Below are 21247 nucleotides of genomic sequence, written 5' to 3' on the forward strand. Positions count from 1 at the left end.
ACTTCATCAATTATAGACATCAAATTTAACATCTTTACTGATTATTTAAAAATTCTAACAAGTAATATTTGTTTATAGACTACGTATGTAGAACAAATTTATTGTTAATATTATTTTTAGTTTTATATTTAGAATGAAGTTTGACACAACAATTAAGAAACAACAGCGGAAATAGCAATAAGTAAATAGTAAGAGGATGCAATTTTCTTATCGTAAGTAAATAAAATAACCAATTTTTGCCGTACCATTTGCATTGAAGCCTGCTTATTAGTGAGTTTTTGTTTTCGTTTTTTAATAGATTAGCATTGACGAAAGGTTTTTGGATTTTCAACAGTTTGTTTTGGAATTCGCGTCGCGTTTTGTTTTTCAAGTAAAATATATAACATTTGTTATTTAAAAAAAATGTCGCGCATAGCGTTACGTCGAACATACATAAAAAGGGAAAGAAAATTTGCGTTTCATTAAATAAATTTTAGCATATTTTACTAAAGATTGATGCTTAAGTTTTGGAAAAGGGATAGCATAGAGGTATATATGTAAATATAGGTATGTAAAAAACTATGAAAAATAAGGCAAATAATAAATAAATGAAAAAGTTATGTTTTACATAGAAAGGTTGGAAAAAGGGCGCGGAAAAAGTGGGTTCAAAACGAGAATATAACGCACTTTATAAGCAAAATTTACATAAACAAATATAAATTATAGTTTGGGTGTATTTCGAACTAATTATTTTGTATAAAGTTACTCTACAAAGATGAATTCAAAATCAAATTTAATTAAATAAAATCTAACTAATACAAACCCTTCGATACGGTTTCAGCTCCTCGGCAAGTAGATGATGTATTTTTGCATCTGTCAGATCTTTTTTCGACGGATTATAATCCAACTCATGCATATCGAGATTGCGTGAGCAACTATTGTCCAGATTCGTAAGGCTTGGACTATAGAGAAATAAAGAGTTGAAAAATATATAAATATATTCATTAAATTTTTCTGTTGCATTAAAGCGCAAATTATAGTAGATATTTGACGTTTTTGCAAAGCATGAATGTGTGTATAAATTTAGTGTATATTTTTTAAATAAGATAAATAATTTAAGCAAACAGTGCGTATTAGGCCGACTCATGAAAAAAAGTTTGCGTTGAAATGTTGCGTCGCGAGAATAATTTGATATTTTAGTCACAATCAAGTTTTCTTCTTCCGGTTTTAGAGTGTGTTCTACACTGAAGATGAAAACTGAAGCAATAATACAAAAAAAAATACAAACAAATTGTGGCAATCTACTAAACTATACATACATATAAAAGAAGGGAGGTTTAGGGCCACGAAAATAAAAAAAGTTTTTTTTTTGGATAGCGACTCACTGAAGTGTTGACAAAAATTTTAGGTTTTCTGTAAGCATACTTTTCAGGCTAAATTGAACTAAATGTCAAGAAATGTAAAGAAAAAAAGATAGCAGAACATAAAAATTTTTCAAAATATGGCGGAGCCATTCAAATTCTTATGAGGACTTCATTCGGAAGTAGACGAAAATTTTATTAAAAATGTCATCAGTTTGAAGAAATTGACAGGGTTTTTAGAAGTATTGATGCAGATCCCTAAGGTTTACAGTTATGTATCACCAAAGGTATTTGTCGTAAAACAGGATTTTTCTCAAAATCTTGAGACGAAAAACTCGATTTTTATTTTTTATTTTTTTTTGAATTTCCAACACAGTCCATCTGACTAAAACACAAAATTCAGTTAAAATATTTTTGCGAAGTCTATAAAAAGGATAACATTTTATGTCTTTTTTTCGTGAGGCACTTTAATACACATATTGAAAAATTTCATCATGCTTTGCAAAAAAATAAATTATTATGAGATGATTTCTACATGAATAACACTACATAGATACAATATGTTAGTGTAAGTGAAAGTATAGGTTAAGTGCTGTAATTAAAGTTGTTTTTTTATACAACATTTTATTTAAAAAAAACATAATAAAGTAAACGAATTTTAGTTACGGTGCATTTTTTAAGAAACATTTTAGTGTTTGAGGTACATATATATTTATTGTCAAACTCTAAGTTACGTATAAAGCGAATTGTGAAACGGAAAGACTTATTAAACAGTTAGGATTTATGGCTATATATAAAACGGTTTCACGCTGCATGTTTTTTCGGGTTTATTAAAATTTTGGCAAATTTTTGGTATCTATTTAAAGAGGATCTAAGGGAAGATTTTTGTTCAACAATTTAACGTTTAAAACAAAGTAAATGGAAATAAAGAATTTTTAACAATATTTGCATTTTTGGTTAACACAGGGAACGTAAGGGTTATGATCGTTATAATAGAAGTCATAATTTAACCGTTAAATTGGATTTTTATTTTTTTCAATCAAGAATAATTCTCATTTTTACATTTTTATTTTTTCGATCAAGAATAATCCTTATTTTTCGATACTTTTTTATCTTTAATTTCTAATTTTTGTTTTTTCGATCATATGTATTGGAACCGTTGATTCTAGATTTAATTTTTCAGATCATAAAAAAACTAAATCGGTCTTAAAAACCCAGTCTCGATTATCTATAACACTTTAAATAATCGAAAAAATAAAAATCCAAATTTGATGCTTATACTTGATCCAAATAATAAAAATCAAAAAATAACGATTTCACAATGATCTGAAAATTAAAATTTTGATATTTAATAGTTATTTTATGGTTTAAAGTTTGAAATTTTTATGGCTTTGCCAATGGCGTGAAGAATATTTTAATGCAAAATTAACAAAAGAATTTTAAGTGAAAAAGAAAAAAATATTTTTAAAAATCCTAAATTATAATACAAATCACTTTAAATAAAGTAATAATCAATTAAAATTTATGACTCGGCGCACGCTTGTTTTGTTAATATTACATTTGAATACTTACATTTTTGCTCAATACACAACTGGTACTCATACACAACAATACTCTGCATACCTAAGTACTATTCAATTATTTTGGCAGCGCAGACAGTGTAACATGCTAGCTAACAGTAAAGTCACTACAAAAAATTTAATACTAAAAACTCAATAAAATTACCAACTACTGGAAGTTTTTACAAAACCCAAAACGAACAAAAAAAAACATAACAATCTGTAAGCAAATGAAAATTGTTTAAATTTAAACCATCTCACAAAGTCATAGTACATTTTTGTTTGCTTTTTCGCATTTACGAAAGTTTTACGAGTATGTACATGCACATTTTCCATATTATTTGGTTTCTCATATTTAGAATTGTTCCAAAATTCGTTTACCATGTTGTGTAAATAGTTGGTGGTGCCCACCTTCCACCAATACAATTACTGGTGTAATTTCTGAAGAGAGCACTCATCGATTCGGTGGCCGTTATTTGTCCGATGGTCGAGGGATTGCGGCGCATCACTTCCATAGCATCACGCATTGTAAGTTTCGAATAGGTTTCTATGATTTTCGGTTCAGCACCCTAAAAAAAAATTAAAAAAATAAAAATAGTGCTAATGCTAGTGTATATCCACCGAAAATAGTTTTTGTAGCGTCATTACCTTTAAATCTCTTATCACAAGCGGCCTGATGAAGCGGTTGTCGAAACGTTTGAACTTATCCCGCACATTGTAGTTGCCAGTCTTGCCAATTATATCTTCAATACCAGCCATCAAGTGGTCTATAAACTGAAAATTTGTTGGAATAAATAGTGGAAAAAATTATGCAACTTGAACTTTTATATATTCCAGTACGCCCAAATGCCATAAAAAAAACTATAAGTACACATGAACAGATAAATTTAGCTGTTATGGTTTTTACTTGAGTCTTTTATTTTGGTATTCTCGAGACCAATTTAGTTTAACTATTTTTATACATATGGTTTTTGGTCCGCGCCTTTACGCATTTTTAGGTTTTCTCTCTAACGTCAGGATTTTTTAAAGGACTTTTAAATTTGAAAAATATGATTATTTCAAAAAATTATTTTAAAAATTCCGTGCAGTGCAGTATGGGTATCGAATTAAAGGGAAAGTTCTGTAGAATTAAAGCGGATTAATTTTGTTTGGGCAAAATGCGCATCTTTGAATTTTGCAATAATTATTCTTGAAAAAAAATTATATGTTAAGGACTAATATACACTCGACCATATCCTCGAATTTCGCCTGTCTAACCTGATTAGCTTAAAAAAATAAAACTAATTAAAAAGACATTTTTAATACCTATTCGTCTTGTGATCCAAACAATTGTATTTTATTTTTTAATTCTACAGTATTTTCTCTTTCATATGGTACCAATATTGTTATTATACTATATTGCACTGCATTGTTGTAATTATTCATATCCTTGAAACTACAAAGTCCTTTGAAAAAAATTCTTACGTCAGAGAGAAAAACTGAAAACGCAGTTTTATCGAATTTGACCCACTGTTTAGTGCGCATATTGATTGTTTCGTTTGTTTCGAAATTTGTTCGTTTTTTTGTCGCAGGGTGCAATTGAATCGATGAGATCGACAACCGAACATGTCCAAAATCAGCGTTCCGAGATAATCAATAAAAACCTTTTAACTTTGAATGTATTGGACATAACGAAAGATGGGTCCAGACTTTTTTTTTTGTAGAACGTTCAATTCTTACTATCTTCATGTATGTATGTATGTATGTATGTATAAATATTAGAATGGTTTTCGGTGAAAAAAAATAAAAATTGCCAAAATGGAATTTTAGTTTCTGAAATCATGGTCATCTTTTACTAATTGTACACACTAGTTTTTACACTAGATTCGTTCGTTTTGGCAAGAAGAACATTTCCATCCTTTAATTTTAACATTTTGAAGTATCTAAAGTTATTAAAATTTAAAAAATCGTAAAATTTCAAAAATTGCAAAATAGCTGCGACAGATATCCTGCATGCTGCAATATTTTTTTTAAATTTCGTTTTAAACTCTTGAAACCTCACAGATATGTTGTGTTTGATGCCGACTTCTATTGCCTCTAATATGAACATTCTATTTGAAGACACTCAAAAGTTATTAAACAAAAACAATGAAAAAATTAGTTATTTTTTTATTGTGCACATTTGTTTCTGAAATTCCAATGATTGCTATAAATGCTTTAGCGTTTTTTTTTTCTGTCGAGAGAAAGGAGTGACACTAAAAAAAAAGTAAGTACGCCTGGGCCACACTGGAGAAGTGAAACTTACGTTACATATCTATTTTGCCTCATAACCAGGGAACGGATTTTATGGAAATTGCCTTTTTTTCTGCTAAAGAGATAGAGTATATTCGATTAAGAATGTCCACGATTTAGCTTTCCCCGATTCCATATATACACATTAGATGTTGCCTTTTTTTGCCTTTTTTTAAGATATTTGCATTTTTTGCCTTTTTTAAGATATTTACTCTTTTTTTGCCTTTTCTACCTTTAAAAAAGTGATTATAGCATTTACAATTTTTTTTTAAGAATAAAAAATATACACATGCCCATGCGGCTTATAGAGGCACAGGAACCTCTTGCCAAATTGGTGTTGGAAAAATTCAAAGCCGTTTTCTCAGCTAACGTAGGCTTGGAGACAACAAGGGGTGTGGAGAAAATTGTACGGGCCGAGGAAAACGCCCTTATTCCTGATAATGGGAACGTTTCAAATGTTCCATATTTAAATTGGGCTCCACTTGTATCAATTTACGTCGAGCGCACATTTAGTGCATTCTAGGCTTTTCTTCGCAAAAATCGAATGAAAATGCTGCCAGAAAACTTCAAAATGCATCTTGTGGTTCAATGTTACTACAACTATACAGATTAAAGTTTTATGAGTTAGAAACTCGAAAGGATAAAACAGTCAAAGATTCAAAGTACAATATTTCATATAATGAAACTAGTTCATAGTTTTTCTCTTTTTACTTGTAATATAAACATTTCTAAAATAAATCTATTTTTTGATTGTTCTTCGTATTTTCTGTCTTTTTTAGTGCCTTATTTGCTTTTTTTGCAATACCTAGTGACTTTTCCTGCCCTTTTCGCTATTTTGATTTGCTTTTTTTTGCCGTTTTTGCAATACCTAGTGCCTTTTCCTGCCTTTTTCGCTATTTTATTTTGCCTTTTCCATCCCATTTCGTTATTTTATTTTGCCTTTTTTATAGGTTTTTAGGTCCTAAAAATCCGTTCCCTGCTCATAACCAATATACATACGTATGTATGTCTATACATCTGATTTTGCTTAAGGTTATATTTTTGGTATTTTTTCTATCTAGATCCCTACCTCAACTCCTGTTCGTTCTAATTACATTTATGTTATTCTGTTTTCCTTTATCTTCATTTTTATCTTTATACTCTATCGATAACAAAATCGATAGTAACATCCAAACAAAAATTTCGATAACAAAACTGATAAAATATCGATAACAAAGTCTAAGACAAATTCGATAAAACTTTTGATAGAAAAACCGATAATAATATTGGTAGCAAAATCTACTAGAAAATCGATAAAAATATCGATAACAAAATCCATAAATAATCCATAAAAAATCAATAACAAAATTGATAAAATATCTATAACAAAATCGATGACAAATTCGACAAAAAATTCGATAGCAAAATCGATAATGGGTAGGTGCAGAAGGCAACCGGTGCTAAAAAGATCAGTGATCGTAATGCGTCTTCTGAACGGCTTGATACATTAGCTGTCAAATTCAACAACACACAACATGTTGTCCCAAATGATCAGGAAAATATTACGATCAACAAGCAACTGTTCTGTTGATCAGAAGTAGAAAACAACGCGTTCAGAAGGTGCAATCGCAACAGTTGCTGAGCTGTTGCGCCTTCCGAACGTGCCCAATAATATTGGTAGCATAATCGATTAGAAAATCGATAACAAAATCGATAAAAATAGCGATAACAAAACTGATAACAGTATCGATAACATTATCGATAACAAAACCAATACCAATATCGATAAAAATATCGATTACAAAATGGATAACAAAATCTATAAAAATATCGATTATTATATCGATAAGTTCCGAAAATATCGATAGCCAAATCGATACCAATATCGATAACAAAATCGATAAAAATTTCGACTATTATATCGTCAAGTACCGAGGATGCCGAAAAACTCTAAAATCCCAAAATACTTCCCATATTGAGTCTCTGTGTCTATCTATATTCTTTTCTCTATAATTACCTCTATTGTAATCTTTATTCCTCTATCTTCATTTTTACTTTTATCGGTATCCCCATCCTCATCCTCATCTTTTTCTTTATATTTATCTTTGATTTTATTTGTATGTTTATCATGTTTTTTTCATCTACATATTCCCCTTCACCTTTGCCCTTATATAAGTAAAGTGTTTAAATTTACTCCTTCATTTTTGCCTTTATCTTTACGAATCTTTGTTTTTGTTTTTAACTTTACCTTTGCCTTTATCCTTTTCTTTTTCTATGTATGTACTCACCTCTGCTTTCATTCTTGTATTGGTTTTTTTTTCGAGGTGTTATTCTTTAACCTTTTATTAGCAAGTTTTTATTAAATTAATATCATGTGCATACACTCATGAGGCACTTGTTTCAGCCCAACCATTTCCGTTGCACAATTTCCATGTGCAATTTCCGTTGCACCATTTCTGTGTGCAATTTCCGTTGAATTGCCAATTTACTCCCAACCAACTAACCGCCGCTAAAAAAGTTTTACTTCAAAAAAAAAAACTCGTGAGATTTGCTCATATACTCGTACATGGCGTTTAAGTAACATTTTCCATGTTAAAGTTTAAAATGAAAACATCTTAGGAAAACGACCTGTTCTAGAAAAATAGTGTACAGATCCGCAATCTATCTGAATGTAGTATTGAGCTTAAGTTCTAAGCAAATGCATTCATAATTATCAGCTTGAACTCCAATTAAAACTTACCCGCTCATGTATGCGTTCATTCATTGTTGGCTTTTTCTTGCTTGCACGCTTCACTTTCAACAACTTCACCAGCGGTTTTATCGTTATGCCTTGCAGGAAAACAGTGAAATAAATCACAGCTATTGTGGTTGTTACATACATATCCTTTTGTTTGACGATGCGCTCGTCGACCAACAGCACCAATGCAAAGGCGACCGCACCACGCAAACCGCCATAGGACATAACAAATTGATCGACACGTGACAACTTGTGCAATCGGAAACGATTCGCCAATGCAGATAATATCACAACTCCTATATGCATAAGACCAAAAATGTAGAAAGGGCGGTCGTAGAAGATAATGTATTTGTTATACGTAAGCATGTAAGTATTTACGTAGTATTTTATATAAAACAACATCGAAATGCGTTTGACAGCTCTTACCAAAAACACGATACACCGAACAGAATGTAATAGTCAACAGCACAAAGGCAGTGTTCCACACGTGATTATTATTGACTGTTGCCACACCGAGGAACATGAATATAATTGTTTCCGATGAACTGGATAACATTTTTAGTGCATATTTTATTGTTGTATGCGATTTTTGTGAAATATTCGCTTCAACATAGTTTTTCATTGTAATGCCACAGAAGGTTATGCTGTAAAAAGAGTAATTGAAATGGTTTCAGTTAGAATGGGTTGTTTGCAATTCTTGAAGAAAAGCGAAACGATTTTCACTTACGCTAAAATGCCACTCATGTGAAATATTTCCGCATTAAGATAAGCCAAATATGCCATTACAAAGATGAAGATCGGTTCAATGACACGCACATGATCGGTGAAACGAGTCACTAGACCGGTTAGGAAGCCCCAAATTATGCCTATTAGAATATGTAAGAAACAATTTTTACCAATTTTTGCAACCATAAAAGTCGTGCATAGAATCGTGGTTAATAAATTACCTACTGAAGAACATGGCAGAAGGATCAGCCACACAAATGACATTTCAGTTATCATAATGTCCTAATGTCTATTAGCTCACTGGCAAGCCAGACACTGAGAGTTATCAGTGATTGGGTCACAGAAGTGTGACAGAGCGCTAACGCAGAGAACATTGACTTAGTCTTATTTACTAGGAAATTTCTTAAACCTCTGCAGTTTCACACCCTTAATGAAATTGTACATTTATTTTATCGATTTAAATGAATTAAAATTTTCAAACAGGTGGCAACCCTGCTCAAAAATATGTTCCTCAGTAAGCGATTTTGAACCTCTTTAGTTTGAAATCCATATTGCAATATTTACGTTATCTTATCAATTTACTAAAACTAAAATTTTCAAATAGGTTTGGAGGCGACCCTCTTAACTTTTTTCCTTTTAAACCTTTCGGGTACAAATAAAAAAAAAAATTATTCAAATCGGTCAAGCCTTTTCCTCGTTTTCGCGAGGCTAGCCAATTCATTTGTATATATAACAGGAAATACAAAATTTTTTCTTAGTTTTTTTTTACTGAAAAACGCAAAAATAAATCTGGGATGCTCCATCTTTTGGAGGTATTACCGAGTTCCGGTTTCGCCCGGAAGTGATTTAAACTAACTCGACGTTCATTTCTTTTTAATTACACATACATGTTTTTACTACAGATTCGGGTTCTCTGAGGATGCAGAATACGAATCTGTGATAAAAATATGCATATCCTATTAAAAAACTGAACTTCCGGTCAGTTTAATCCACTTCCGGTCGAAGCCGGAAGCCGCTAATACGACCAATAGATAGAGCATCCCCGATTTGGTAATTTATATTTTTTTCCTTTTTCAATAAAAAACATTTCTCTTTATTTTAGGGGGTGGATGGGTAGTTTAGGACACCCTGTAGAGTGGCGCTTAAACAACAACTTAGTGTTTGGCCGAGCTTCGCCTCCAATTTGTGGCATGCGCCTTGATTTCTTTACACAAAGGGGACTTATAAACTAGATTTATATATGTATTTTCAAAGATCTGATCTTACAATTAAATAGGTCTAAGCAAAAAATGAAATAAATTCTACTTTAAATAAAGGGAACAGGGCCGACCATAGCGTTTAATTTTTTTATGGCATAAAATTTTAATCTGCAATTAATATCTTATAATTCTGCCAGGACTTACTCGGCTTAAAAATATATATTTCTTCAGTAAACCAAATTCAGAAAATTGAAACTCGCTGCAAGACCATTATATTAGGCACGCCCACGCCATCAAATAGAGTTGGCCAGTACTTTACAATACAAACAAAAAAAAAAATCCAGCTGGCGAAAGAGCTGGTTACGACATTTGACGAAAGTCAAGATGAGTCTGCATCTTTCACACCTGAAAATTGATTTAGAACTGAGTTTGTCATTGTTCTAGTTGAAACTGTCCTGGCTGCTGTCAAGGAAAGATTTGAGCATTTGAAAACTCATGAAAATCGATGGATGTTTTTACACGATTTTCTTACTTACAATCGCAAGAGTCTCCAGATTCAATAGAAGAAGACACTTTTTTGCCTCGAAATGTCGGGAGTTGAACACCGCTCGTGCAACTGAAGAGGATTCGGACATAAATGGATTGGAGCTTTATGAGAAGTTAAAACAATTACAGCGTATTAAATCTGCAGCCATCAAACGGCCATTGGAAGTTCTTCAATTTATCGTCAAGAAAAATGTCGATGGCATTTTTCCTGATTTTTGGATTTCCATCAGGATTTGTTGACTTTGCAAGTGACTGTTGCCAGCGGGGAACGAGGTTTTTTCGAAATCGAAGCTCATCAAGAAGTACTACTTAAGATCTTGAAAGAAATTAAAAACACGTGCGAGCTGCTTTACAGTCTTAGAGAGAGAAAGTGTCAAATAATTTATTTAGGATGTCAAAATTAGGTTTCATATACATATGTCTATAGTACAGTGTTGTGTACTGTAAGAATTTTTGTTCTATGTGATTTCTTATTTCAACACCCTCACTTGGTGAATTAACAATTATTTAAAATTCAGAATGATACAAATTTTGTTGCTTATTATGAATAATAAAAAAAAAATGTATTAACAATCGAAATATTTTTCAATTTTGGAATTTCAGCATAATCCACATTGTTTGACGCAAAACTGGTGTTTGCCCCTAGGGACTGCTTTGGTCAAGTTGTCCGCTGCCATTTCTTCAGAAGGATTGTATTTAATTGATACGACACCCTCATTAATCATGTCTCTGATGTGATGGTGCCTAACATCAATATGCTTGGTGCGATTCCTGAATCCCTCCACTTCAGCTAATTCGATTGAGCTCATATTGTCACAATTGATCGGTATGGTGTTGGTAGAACTACGATCGAGTTCATTGACAAATTGTTTTAGCCAAAGTGCTTCTCTTACTGCAGCTGACATCGACAAATATTCTGCTTCAGTTGTCGATAAAGCCTCAGTTGGCTGACGCTTGCTATGCCAAGTCACTGCGGCATTCGATAATTTAAAGATGTATCCGGTACACGACCTTCTCTTGTCAACATCTGAGGCATAATCAGCATCGCAAAAAGCATATATATCTGAGCCGCTTTCTTTGGAATAACGTAACTTCAAATCAGCAGTCCCTTTTAGGTATCGAAAAATTCGCTTTACTACTGTCCAGTGAGCTAAATTGTAAGTACTATTAAAACGACTTACGTCGTTTACAGCGAACGCAATATCTGGTCGTCTGGCTTGTGACAAATATAGCAAGCATCCAACTGCTTCTTGATAGGGTATACGCTTGAGTTCGCTCTCTGTGGAATTTTTGTTCGAACCAAAATCCTTCGAAAGTTTGACATTTGGATCACGCGGAGTGGATATAGGTTTACAATTTTCCATTTGAAAACGTTTAAGTACTTCTTTAATGTACGCAGACTGGTCCAATTCAATATAATCAGCCGTTTGGTTTATTCGAATTCCTACACAATGCGTTACGGGTCCCATGTCTTTCATTTTGAATATTGTACTTAGATCTGACTTAATTTTGTTAAGTGCCAATGAATCGCGCCAAAAAATAAGTATATAAGTATATCATCTACATATATTGCGATAATTACTTCTAGATGATTATTGTAGAAAACACAAGGATCGAGCTTGGATTGGATCAGTCCCAATAACTTCAGTGCTGCAACCAACTTATGATTCCACTGCCTGCCTGCTTGTTTTAAGCCGTACATTGCGCGATTTAACTTTCCTACTCTGTTTGTGCCGTCGCTGAACCCTTCGGGTTGTTCAATGAAAATTTCTTCATCTAAATCGCCTTGAAGAAAGGCGGTAACTGCGTCCATTTGGTCGACTTTTAACCCCTTTTTTATTGCTAGTGCAATTAACAAACGAATGGTCGCGTAGCGAACGACAGGTGAAAAAGTTTCAATATAGTCTAAACCATATATTTGGGCACAGCCCTTGGCCACAAATCGGGCCTTGTAACGCAAAACATTTCCCTGATCGTCACGTTTGGTTTTAAATACCCATTTACCTTTTATGGGTTTGCGATCTCGAGGCAGCTCGATAACGTCCACGTATTGTTTTCTTTGTGCGACTGAATTTCCTCCTCCATAGCTCGTTTCCAGTCAATGTGCTCTTTAGTGTTTAATGCCTCTTTAACTGTTAGTGGATCAGAAGGAAGTTTGTTTGTATAGGCAAAATGTGAAACATACCCTTCAAAGACTTTCTTCTTCGGCTCACGAGACGACTTTCTGGTTGGTTGAATTGAAGGTTCAGCTTTTGGCTCGTAGCCCGGACTCCAATTCTTATCGTTACTCTTTGTAATAGCCGCTCCACGTTGTGCACCATCGTTGTCGGACGGCTCAGCAATATATAGGTCATTTGAAATATTGAGCTTATTATCCCTCACTGAATCTGAACCAATTGAAATAATGTCTCGATCCAACTTACTATCGGGTTGTTGGTTTACATCACATTCACTCGTGCTCAATCTCCTCACTTGATTTGAATCGACAACCGCAGTATCTATGGATACTTCTATTTTCGAAGTTGGCACGCGCTCATGAAAAATTACATCACGGCTAATAGTCAGGTTCTTAGTTTTCGGGTCAATGCAGCGAAAACCTTTTTTATCGCTATCGAAACCCACAAATATAAATTTTTGTGACTTTGCATTCCATTTTGAGCGACGTTGGTTTGGTACATGTACCATAACGGGTGATCCAAAAATTCGTATATTGGAAATGTCTACTTTTACGCCTGACCAAACTTCTTCAGGCGTCTTGTTCACTAATGCCGAGCAAACCGATCGATTGATAATGTAAGCGGCCATTGCACACGCTTCAGCCCAGAACGAATTGTCTAATTCTGCATCGATGATCATGCACCTAGCTCTTTCAACAATGGTGCGATTCATGCTCTCGGCGACACCATTCTGTTGAGGTATGTAAGCATTCGTCACCTGATGCTAAATACCATTCATCTTGAAAAGCCGAATAAATTGCTTGGAACGGTATTCAGTTCCGCAATCTGTGCGTAGTATTTTTATTTTCCGTTCAGCTTGGTTTTCAACGTACGCTTTAAAATCTACGAATGCATCTATAGCTTCTGATTTTTGCTTCAAAAAATACAAGAAAACTTTTCTACTATAATCATCGATGAAGGTGATAAAGTATTTCGCTCCACCGATGGAGGGCGTTTCCATTGGCCCAACCATATCTGAGTGAACAATTTCCAACATGCTTTTCGTTTCAGAGCTGCTCATCTTAAATGATTTTCTCGTTTGTTTTCCTTTAGCGAATACTTCACAATTTACGAGACTAGTTTTGTCGTCAAAGTGCATGCCCGATACGATTCCATTTTTCATTTGTATCAAGCTTTGACAATTTATGTGACCTAACCTACGATGCCAGGTTGTTATTGAATTTTCTATACTTTTGGCTAATAACGATGATCCGGATACCAATTTGTATACCCCATCTTTTGGCTTACAATGTGCATACGGAACCCCTTGTCTATCATAAATTGTGCACCCATTCATGTCAAATACGACTTTGTTGCCTGCTTCTACCATTCGGTAAACAGATAATAAATTTGCAGATAAATCGGGTATATGAAGTACATTGTTTACTTTTACTTCATCTGATTTAAGCTTTAATTTCGTATCACCTACGCACTTTACTGCCATTCTCGCATCGTTAGCAGTAATTATTTCAACTATTGCACAAGGTTTGCAATTACTTAAAAGGTTAATGTTGGGGGTCATATGACTGGATGCTCCGCTATCTACAAACCATTCCCTTACTGGATTTTTCGTGGCAAGGTTCGCCGAAAAAGCTCGTTTTGCTGAGTGGGTCGACTTTTCTTTCGGCTTAACTGGGCAGTCAATTGCCTTATGATTTTTACCCCCACACGAATAACACTTGATGTTACGATTTACCTGTTTTCTTGATGGTTTGTGTTTATTTTTAGATAAAAATGCGCTATCCGATTGCTGCGAAGGTTTAAATTCTAAATCTAGCAGCTTTGCTTTAACTTCATCTGAGGATGGGTTTGATTGTCGGCCTTCGAAACCCATTAACAGTGGCATAAACTGTTCAGGTAGGCCAAGACAGTATATGCCTGCGAGCCAACGATCATCAACTTCCCAACCAACAGAATTTAATTTGTAGTACAAAGATGTTATAGATTCAATATACGATTGCATTGAATCACAATTTTCCAATCGTACCGTCACAAATTTAATCAGCAGGCTTACGGTTCGCAGAAATCCGCGATCTTCAAACAACTGCTTCAATTTCGTCCACATTTCTAATGCGGTCTTGCATGCTCGAATGTGGACATACATAACTTTTTCAACGGGCAGCACTGTCGTTGCATTCGCGGCGCTCAGCTTGTTTTCATCTGTTTCTACGGCCACAGAAGCATCATTCTTCACTGCCTTGATACAGTTCGCAAGACCCTTCGATTCCAACAGATTTTCCATGGCAAAAGCCCAGTCGTGATAGTTATCTGCTCCATTTAGCTTCTCTAAGATGAATTCTTGTTGTGATCTCGCCATTGTGCAATTTCTTTTTGAGTTGACGCAACAAATGCGCTTCGCACCGAATGCTTGTAAAAAGAATTGATTATGGTCAAGAATGCAAAACTAATAAAATTACTTTGATTAATTTTTAACTTTTAAAAGCGAGGTGCCCATAATCTGATAGAAATTAAAAACACGTGCGAGCTGCTTTACAGTTTTAGAGAGAGAAAGTGTCAAATCATTTATTTAAGATGTCAAAATTAGGTTTCATATACATATGTCTATAGTACAGTGTTGTGTAATGTAAGGATTTTTGTTCTATGTGATTTCTTATTTCAACAGATCTGCTATATCCCAAGAAAGAATAAACGCTTTAGCTATGTTATCTATCGAACACGAGATTGCCACTCAGATTAACTTGTCCAAAACCATCTAAAAATTTGCTCTAGCCAAAACACGCAAAGTAATTGTGGTATAAAGCTCAAAAACAATATTGAAATAAATGATAATAAGCCAAAATAATATTGACAAATTTTTTGTAATTCATATTTGAAAATTTTGATTATAATAAAAATTAAGCATTCTTAAATTTCGACTATTTTTCCAATACGTTGACTATACTATAAGAAAAAGAAAACGAGGTGATAAACATTATTTTCAAAGGGCGCCTCGTTCCTTTTACGCCCCGGGCGTCATTGCTGCTCAAGCCGGCCCTGAATGGGAAGGAATAATATTTGAAGTAGTTAAAAAAAAATACTCACCAATAACAGTACCACCAATGGCAACAACAAAGAAGGAACCTACGCCGCTGGCAATATCTTGAGCAATTATCTCAGATATGCCGATTTCGTTGTATACTTCCATCATATGATACATAACGACCTACAATATTAACAAATTTATCAAATTGTTTAAAAAGAAGATGCGGGAATTTTCTTAAATATTGTTTTACAAAAGCTTGTTAGTTTATCTTCTAGAATAATATAAAAAAAAGACCTTGAAATGGAAATGCCATATCTTTGTTTCTTTAAAGATTAATTAAAAAACCTTGAGAAAGTGAGCCCTACATATAATGTTTTAGTGACACTAAATACTAACTTTTTTAATATCACTAAAAATCGTATAGAATTTTCTTTTTCAAGAAATTCGCACCTAAAGAGCTTCCGTTTCCATAAGGTTTTTTTAATTACTCGGTTAATGCCATGTTCTGACCGACAACGAAAACACCTTGAAAACGAGTTTTGGGATTGTAGGCTGAAGGCTGTTCACATCGACTGTTGGTGTCAGAACATGGTATTAATGCCATGTTCGCACCGACATCGCTGAAAACTACTTGAAACTCACGTTCCACTCATTCCAATCAGTGTTTGCACTAGATTTTTTTTTACATTATTTATCGAAGCGGATGTCATATTTTATCATCTTTAATATGCCAGTTCGGATTTATTTTTAATTGGCTGGCCAAATTAAAATAAGAATAAAGAAAAAAATGCTGTTAATGAAAATATAATGAAAGAATAAGATTTTGGATTTGTTTTTTTTTTCAGCAAAATTGTAACCAAAGTTTTTAAGAAATGTCAACGAAAACACTAACAGCCGGTGCGAACAGCCTTCAGCCCACAATCCCAAAACTCGTTTTCAAAGTCGGTCCGTGGTATAAGAAGTGTTAGGTATGCCCAAAATATGTATAATGTCAACCACTTGCAATAACTTTATCCGATTCCTTATTACTTGGATTATTGTTTGACTTAACTCTTCAAAAGTTATATATAGTAGGTACCTATTTCACTTACCGTCACAGCATCGTTTAACAGTGATTCACCAAATACAACAATATATAGTACTTCATTGACATGAATCTCTTCAAAAACTGCCAAAACAGCTACCGGATCAACAGCAGAAATTAAGGCAGCAAACAGGAATGTGTCCAGAAATCGTGGAACTTCAGGACCAAACATGCCAGTCAAACCGCAACCCCAAAGTGAAAGACCTGTAATGAAATATTCCGTTTGTCTAATTAATTTTGTTATTAAGATATGTATCTAGTTAAAAACATAATAAACACATATTTTAAAGGAGCTTTCTAATTGGGCAGACATCTGAAGTATGTTGTATCCCATACATAATGCCATAAGTATATGAGGCCTCTTAAATAAAAAATAATAATTAATTTTTTAATACCATCCGAGCCGAATTGATTCATTAAAAACCGATTATAAGCAGTAGGGATAAATCGATACCATTAAGATATTACTCAAATCAGTACTTTCACTTGTGTCAAACAAGGTATCGATACCTACTCAGTATCGGCAAGGTATCGAGTACTTGTGTAAAGTTATTGAATTTTTTTCACAAAAAATATGTATTTTTAAAAGATCTTTTAAAATTTTTGTATACAAAAATTTAAGACAACAATTATTTATATTTGGTCTCAAAAATAATATAATAAATTTTTACAAGATTAATAGATAAAGTTTTTTCATATAAAATAACTTTTAGAAAAAAACTCCTTTTTTATATTTACCAAAAACATAAAGGCGGTTTCAGGATTTTGATATAGTTGTACCTGTTTTTGAAAAAAGCCTCTCGAAAGCAACAGATGACCCAACAACCGTTGTATATATTTAGACGGGCTTGCTTATATAGCTGCGGAATTGTAGTCTGCATATCTTCCGATTCCTCTAATGGGTTGCTTTTCAAAGAAGATACTGAAGCGCTTCCGATACGAGTACTTTTTTTTCGATACCTCCTTGGGTCGCAGTAAAAAGTATCGAATTCAAAAATACTTTGTAAATTGAGAAAAGTATCGAGTATGTACTTGGATTTACTTGTATCGATTCATTCCTAATAAGCAGTCTTCATTTCAACTTAAAAGACTCATAAGGGCCGTTAACTTTCTATAGATAAGCCATTTGAAAAAGACTTTCGTGGGTGCTGGGTGTAGTTTAAGCCCCTTATAATATAAATAAGGTGACCAGATTTCTGTGGCCGAAAATCGGGACATTTCTGAAGCATTGTATACAAACATAAAATTTTGCTTTTAGAATAAAAAGTCATGACATCTTTTAATATAGTTTTATTTAAAACAAAACAAAGAGAAGTAAACTAGAAAAATGATCGCAAAAATGTATGCACACAGTATATACATATAAATTCGACGAATTTTAACAAATTTTGATAAAAATTTTCAACATTTTGTTCAGATTTTTCCACAATATTTTTGACTATGCAGTTTTGTAGCCCATCAAATATTAGTATAATCAAGTGCAAGTTTGAAGTAGCTTGGACCTACAAAGTATGTTCAAACATTTTTTTGTATGGAAGAAAAGAGCAACACCTTCCACAAAAAAAACAATAACCAACGGTACTTATAATGTTTCTAAGAAATCTAATTGAAAAACTTAAAATTTTGAATAAGTTTGTCGAATTTTGCTAATTTTTGTACAAATTTTGGAATTTGGACTTTACCTTGTCTTTGTTAGATAACGAGCTATACTTTCATAAAGAAATAATAAACATTAAATAATCGAAAGGGGAATAGCCAAAGAATGCTAAAATATTTCTTCCCTATTTATGTTTTCCATGATTTTTTTTAACGAATTAATATCTATTATTTTTTATAATTTCACTAAACTCAAGTAAGAATCGTTTCATTAAAAAATTAACAAACAATTATAAAAACCTTTAAGAAAATTTTACAAGAATGATAGACTGGAATATAGCGATAGTACCAGTTTGACAGAATAAAACATAAGCAAAGATCATAGAAAATAATGATAATTATGGGTCCCTTATATTTACGGTGACCATCCGTTCTGTTTTTTGCAGGACCGTACTGTTATTTAAAGGTCTGTCCTGCATAGTTTTTCAAAACAGAAAACCCCCAAAATGTACTGATTTTTTCCACGTGTCCTGCCTTTGTCCCGCATTTTCTTCGATATTTTAAAATTAACTTTTCCTAATCGAAATAAAAGCAGTGTCGTTAACTAATTGATAACTACATAGGATAAGCGGGTGGATAAGGTTCAACTAGTCAATGCGTTCTACATATTGTACAGTTACGGACAATGGATGACGAGAAATTGAAGACCAGCATCAAATATATCGATAACACTGTTCTACAAATTTTGTGGTAATCGCTTAAGAAAAAAAAAATTCCAAGCCAATTTTCCTTTCAAACAAGCGTTTTCGTCATTTTTTCGAAAAACGTGTTTTTGGTACATTTCGAACCTATTCGTCAATATCTCATGAAAAAATTATCCAATCTACATAAGCTACCTCTTACAAAAATATATTACTTTGCCGATTTCGATGAAAATTATTTTTGTTACAAGCGACCAAAATCGAAAAATTGAAATTTCAATCATTTTCTTTTTACAGTAAATGAAAATCTGATGAGAAATGTAGATGTTACGGAACACAATCTGCACAAAAAATATATATTTTTGCAAAGAGCCCATCAATACCTTTCGAACTGTTGGTCGTTTCATGAGATATTGAGGAATAACTGAAAAAGTACTAAAAATACGTTTTTAGAACAAATCTCGAAAACACTTCTTTGAAACCATGGGTATTTTTTTCGTGTTCAACGACCCAACGACCTGTTTGCCTAAAAAATTTGCTTTACAGAGGTTCATATTTCGTGTAAAGTAATATGTAATATGCCTTATTATAATTTTGTAAATATCATTACTAAAAGATTAATACCAATGAAGCAAATGTGATTTATGTTTAAAGTTTAAAATTGGATTAATAATTAAGAATTATACACTCTTCGTTATTTAAATAGCGCATCCTTTTAATACAGGTACAGTTTTCCTTTTGTTTGTTTAATATTCATTAACTTTTTATAAAAATATAGCATATTCTACGTCTACATCCCATTTTAAAAAGTTTTGTAAATTAAAACAAAAAATAAACATAGGGGCGACATTTTTTTTGACGGTGCTGCGCATTTTCTTCCATATAAAAATTTTGTCAAGCATACTTTGTATGGTAGAAAATCAAAAAAGGGCGCGCTATTCAAATGACCAGGAATGTATATATGTAGTATATTTTTGTTATTTTTATACTACGCAATTATATGTAGGTACATTTTTTGAAAAATTGTCCTGCATTTTCAAAATATATTTATGGTCACCGTACTTATATTCTATGTCCTTTGTGATAACGAAAAAGCTGCCATGTTTGTACGAACAATTATTTTTGACCCAGAGAACAGGAATACAGACTCTTACTAAATTAATAGAGAAAATCGGGACACTTATACGTTCCGACTTTGAAAAAATATTCAGCAGGACAATTTTCTCAAAATCAGTACTGTCCCGCCAAATTCGGTACGAATGGTTACCGTAAATATAATATATTAATAATCTCAGATGTTTGATCCATCTTTAACTACTCATGTACCCCACGTTGCGACGCATCATGCTACGTACGCTTACTACTAACCTGTTTTTTGTTTAATTCGTGATTTCCGAATGTACTTAAATTGCTTTTTATTCATACTTCTGTATCTTTAATTCTTGCGTTAGAAATTTGCGCTCATCCGCTACATAACGAAATGCGTCATTTATGTACGTAAGTGAAATTGTTATGCCCCTTGGGCTGTATTGGAATGATTTTGTGCCATGAACAATGTATCTATGTATGTATGTATTAGGGATGTTGCGAATGTGTAATTTTAGACATCCGAGGATGCGAATGCGGGTGTCAAGTATTTTTAAGAAATAATTTAGGTAAATAATAAAAAATGAAAAATTTAGTAATTTTTAACTAAACTTTTCACATTCCATTTGATTTTTAATTCGCAATCGAATAAAAAAAATATATTAACAACAGCCTTATAAAATAATAGAAATGGGAATCCAATTAAGGACAAATTTATAACGTAAATCTCAGATTTGTATGCAAATTTTAAATGTGGTTGTTATAGAATTATTTATTTTACTTATTAATTTCTAGATTTATTTTACTAATAGTTAAGATAAATTCATTTAACCAAAATAAAACAAAGTTGAACTATCTAATTTACTACTTATTTCGTTGTACTGTGTTTTTACTTTGCATCATTAAGGCCACGAAACATAAAAGCATGAATTTATATATACATTTTTGTTTTTTTTTCGAATATGGCAACATTGATCTTGATTAAGTGAGAAGAATGGAACGAACTGTTCGTCCTCTCATCGCAATTGCAAATAGTAATAGCATGGGCAAAAGACACAACAAAAGTAAAGATAGCTTACCGCTTGGCTCCAACGACGAAAGATCTTTCAGCGGAGTGCCTGGAACTAAATGTGGGACGTAAAGCAAAACACATTTATGTACATGCCTTAGTTATTACTTTTTTTTTACCGTTTGACTTTATGTATTAAAGTAAGATCAATTGCT

The 21247-nt window shown here is 32.8% G+C and overlaps 2 protein-coding genes across 5 annotated transcripts in view; both read right to left on the reverse strand.

The window, feature by feature from the left end:
• LOC118740627 (sodium/hydrogen exchanger 3-like) overlaps positions 1 to 16840 on the reverse strand; it is a gene marked incomplete at its 3' end in the record, with an annotated part of 34613 nt that extends 17773 nt beyond the window's left edge. For 2 of the 4 annotated variants that reach the window (XM_036472230.1, XM_036472228.1), the window contains 8 exon segments: positions 803 to 941; positions 3311 to 3468; positions 3548 to 3673; positions 7890 to 8182; positions 8313 to 8530; positions 8614 to 8752; positions 15616 to 15736; positions 16648 to 16840. In XM_036472230.1, the coding sequence (XP_036328123.1) occupies positions 803 to 941; positions 3311 to 3468; positions 3548 to 3673; positions 7890 to 8182; positions 8313 to 8530; positions 8614 to 8752; positions 15616 to 15736; positions 16648 to 16812 (1359 nt within the window). 4 annotated transcript variants of the gene reach the window in all.
• The window catches only part of LOC118740626 (intersectin-1), a gene marked incomplete at its 5' end in the record, with an annotated part of 118987 nt that overhangs the window by 38333 nt on the left and 59407 nt on the right, over positions 1 to 21247 (reverse strand).

Source organism: Rhagoletis pomonella, unplaced genomic scaffold (assembly GCF_013731165.1).
Source record: "Rhagoletis pomonella isolate Grant_MI unplaced genomic scaffold, Rhpom_1.0 Rhpom_scaffold_00006, whole genome shotgun sequence".
NCBI lineage: Eukaryota > Metazoa > Arthropoda > Insecta > Diptera > Tephritidae > Rhagoletis > Rhagoletis pomonella.